The 1,738-nt window shown below is 37.7% G+C and overlaps 1 protein-coding gene across 1 annotated transcript; it reads right to left on the bottom strand.

Annotated features, from left to right (window-relative positions):
- Nucleotides 1-517: 517 nt before the first annotated feature.
- On the bottom strand, nucleotides 518-1,486 carry LOC106986252 (olfactory receptor 10AG1-like). The gene has a single exon (XM_015084425.3). It carries the CDS (start codon nucleotides 1,466-1,468, stop codon nucleotides 518-520), a length of 951 nt encoding a protein of 316 aa, XP_014939911.2. The 5' UTR covers nucleotides 1,469-1,486.
- Between the last annotated feature and the right edge of the window lie 252 nt (nucleotides 1,487-1,738).

Genomic DNA, 1,738 nt, shown 5'->3' with positions numbered 1-1,738 from the left:
CCGGACTTGTAGTCTTAAAGCAGCATGACCAGTGACAAATGATAGAAAGAAACAGTAATGCAAAGAAAACATGAAGATACTCCTGCTTCCACCATCTTGCCTGCTGTTGGTGTTTATCATTGGCTAAATTCAAACATAGGTACAAAGAAGGGCAGCAAATATATCTGGAGAAATGGGAAGGTTAAAAAACTGATCACAACACATGGCTCTAATCCCTGTTTATAAAATACACCGAGTTAAACTACCATCGTATTGCTCAGGCAATCTCTTAATTCACTAGTTCACAGTAGAGGAAAGATGAATCTTCAGATTGGATTGCTGCAGTTGGAATAATTTTTGTACTTTTTACAAAAGTCCTTAAGTTAATCCTATGAAACTAAGATTCCTTAACATAGTGTGAGGTTGCATTGATGTTATTAATGAACGTTATTGAGGAATAAAACTAGAAGACATGTTTCTGTTGTCTCTGCATGACAAGCATATAAGCAAGTTCTTTCCACAATTTCAAGTGTTTGAGTCATATTAAAATCTTCGTTAGTAATTTTCTCAGGGCCACCATGATGTCTTTGTTCCTCAGAGTATATATAATGGGATTCAAAGTTGGGATCAAAACGGTGTAGAAAAGAGAGATCAATTTCCCAACTCCTTCAGATTGATTTGGTTTGGGTTGTAAATACGTGATGGTAGCCGTTCCATAGAATAAGACGACAACTATCAGGTGAGAAGAACAGGTGGAGAAGGCTTTAGCCCTCCCTTTGGCTGACGACAATTTCAGAATGCTGGAGATAATTTTGCCATAGGAGACAACAATCAACAGAAATGGAACCATGACAAATATCACTGCAACTACATAGACTGCTATCTCATTCACAAATGTGTCCCCACAAGCTAGCTTGAGTACTGGGGGGAGGTCACAGAAGAAATGATTAATTGTGTTAGACCCACAAAAGGGCAGAGAGAAAATCTGGCATGTTTGCCCAATTACAACTGGGACTCCACTGATCCAGGAGACAGTCACCAGTTGGACACAGACCTTATGGTTCATGATTAGAGGATAGTGCAGAGGGTTACAAATGGCCACGTAGCGGTCATAGGCCATCACTGTCAGGAGAAGACACTCTGAGCCTCCAAACATAAGGACAAAACACATTTGTGCAGCACAGGCAAAGAAAGAAATACTTCCTTTCTGAGTCAGTAAGTCCATGAGCATTCTGGGGATAGTGACTGTTACATAACAGATTTCTAAGAAGGAGAGATTGCCAAGAAAAAAATACATGGGGGTCTGGAGAGCAGAGTCAATTCTTGTTACCAATATTATGATGCTATTGCACATCAGGATAGTTAGGTAGATGACTAAAAATATCCCAAAAAGAGTCCAGTGGAGATTGGGAATATCAGAAAACCCCAAGAGAACAAATTCCACCAGTTTAGTAACATTTGAAATTCCTGTTTTTAATCGATTCTCCATCTGCAGACATAGTAAATGAAAGAGGGTTAGTCCATTAACATTTTCCAACCACATTTTCCTTCCTGTTAACTGCAGTAGATGCATTAATGTATTTATGCATTCTCTTAAATTATTTGACTCTGTTTCCAGAAAATGAGATGTGAAATCTCAAAAATGAATTGATGTGCACTTAAAATCAATTCAAGAAGGAAAATCCTAATGTATATGTTTTATACTTGCATGTAATAATAGAGATAATGAGAAATATGCATTGATTCTTTAGTATATCAT

The sequence above is a fragment of the Acinonyx jubatus genome, chromosome D1, assembly GCF_027475565.1.
Source record: "Acinonyx jubatus isolate Ajub_Pintada_27869175 chromosome D1, VMU_Ajub_asm_v1.0, whole genome shotgun sequence".
Taxonomy (NCBI): domain Eukaryota; kingdom Metazoa; phylum Chordata; class Mammalia; order Carnivora; family Felidae; genus Acinonyx; species Acinonyx jubatus.
Note: the sequence above shows the minus strand (reverse complement) of the source record. Positions and strands in the feature narration are given on the sequence as shown.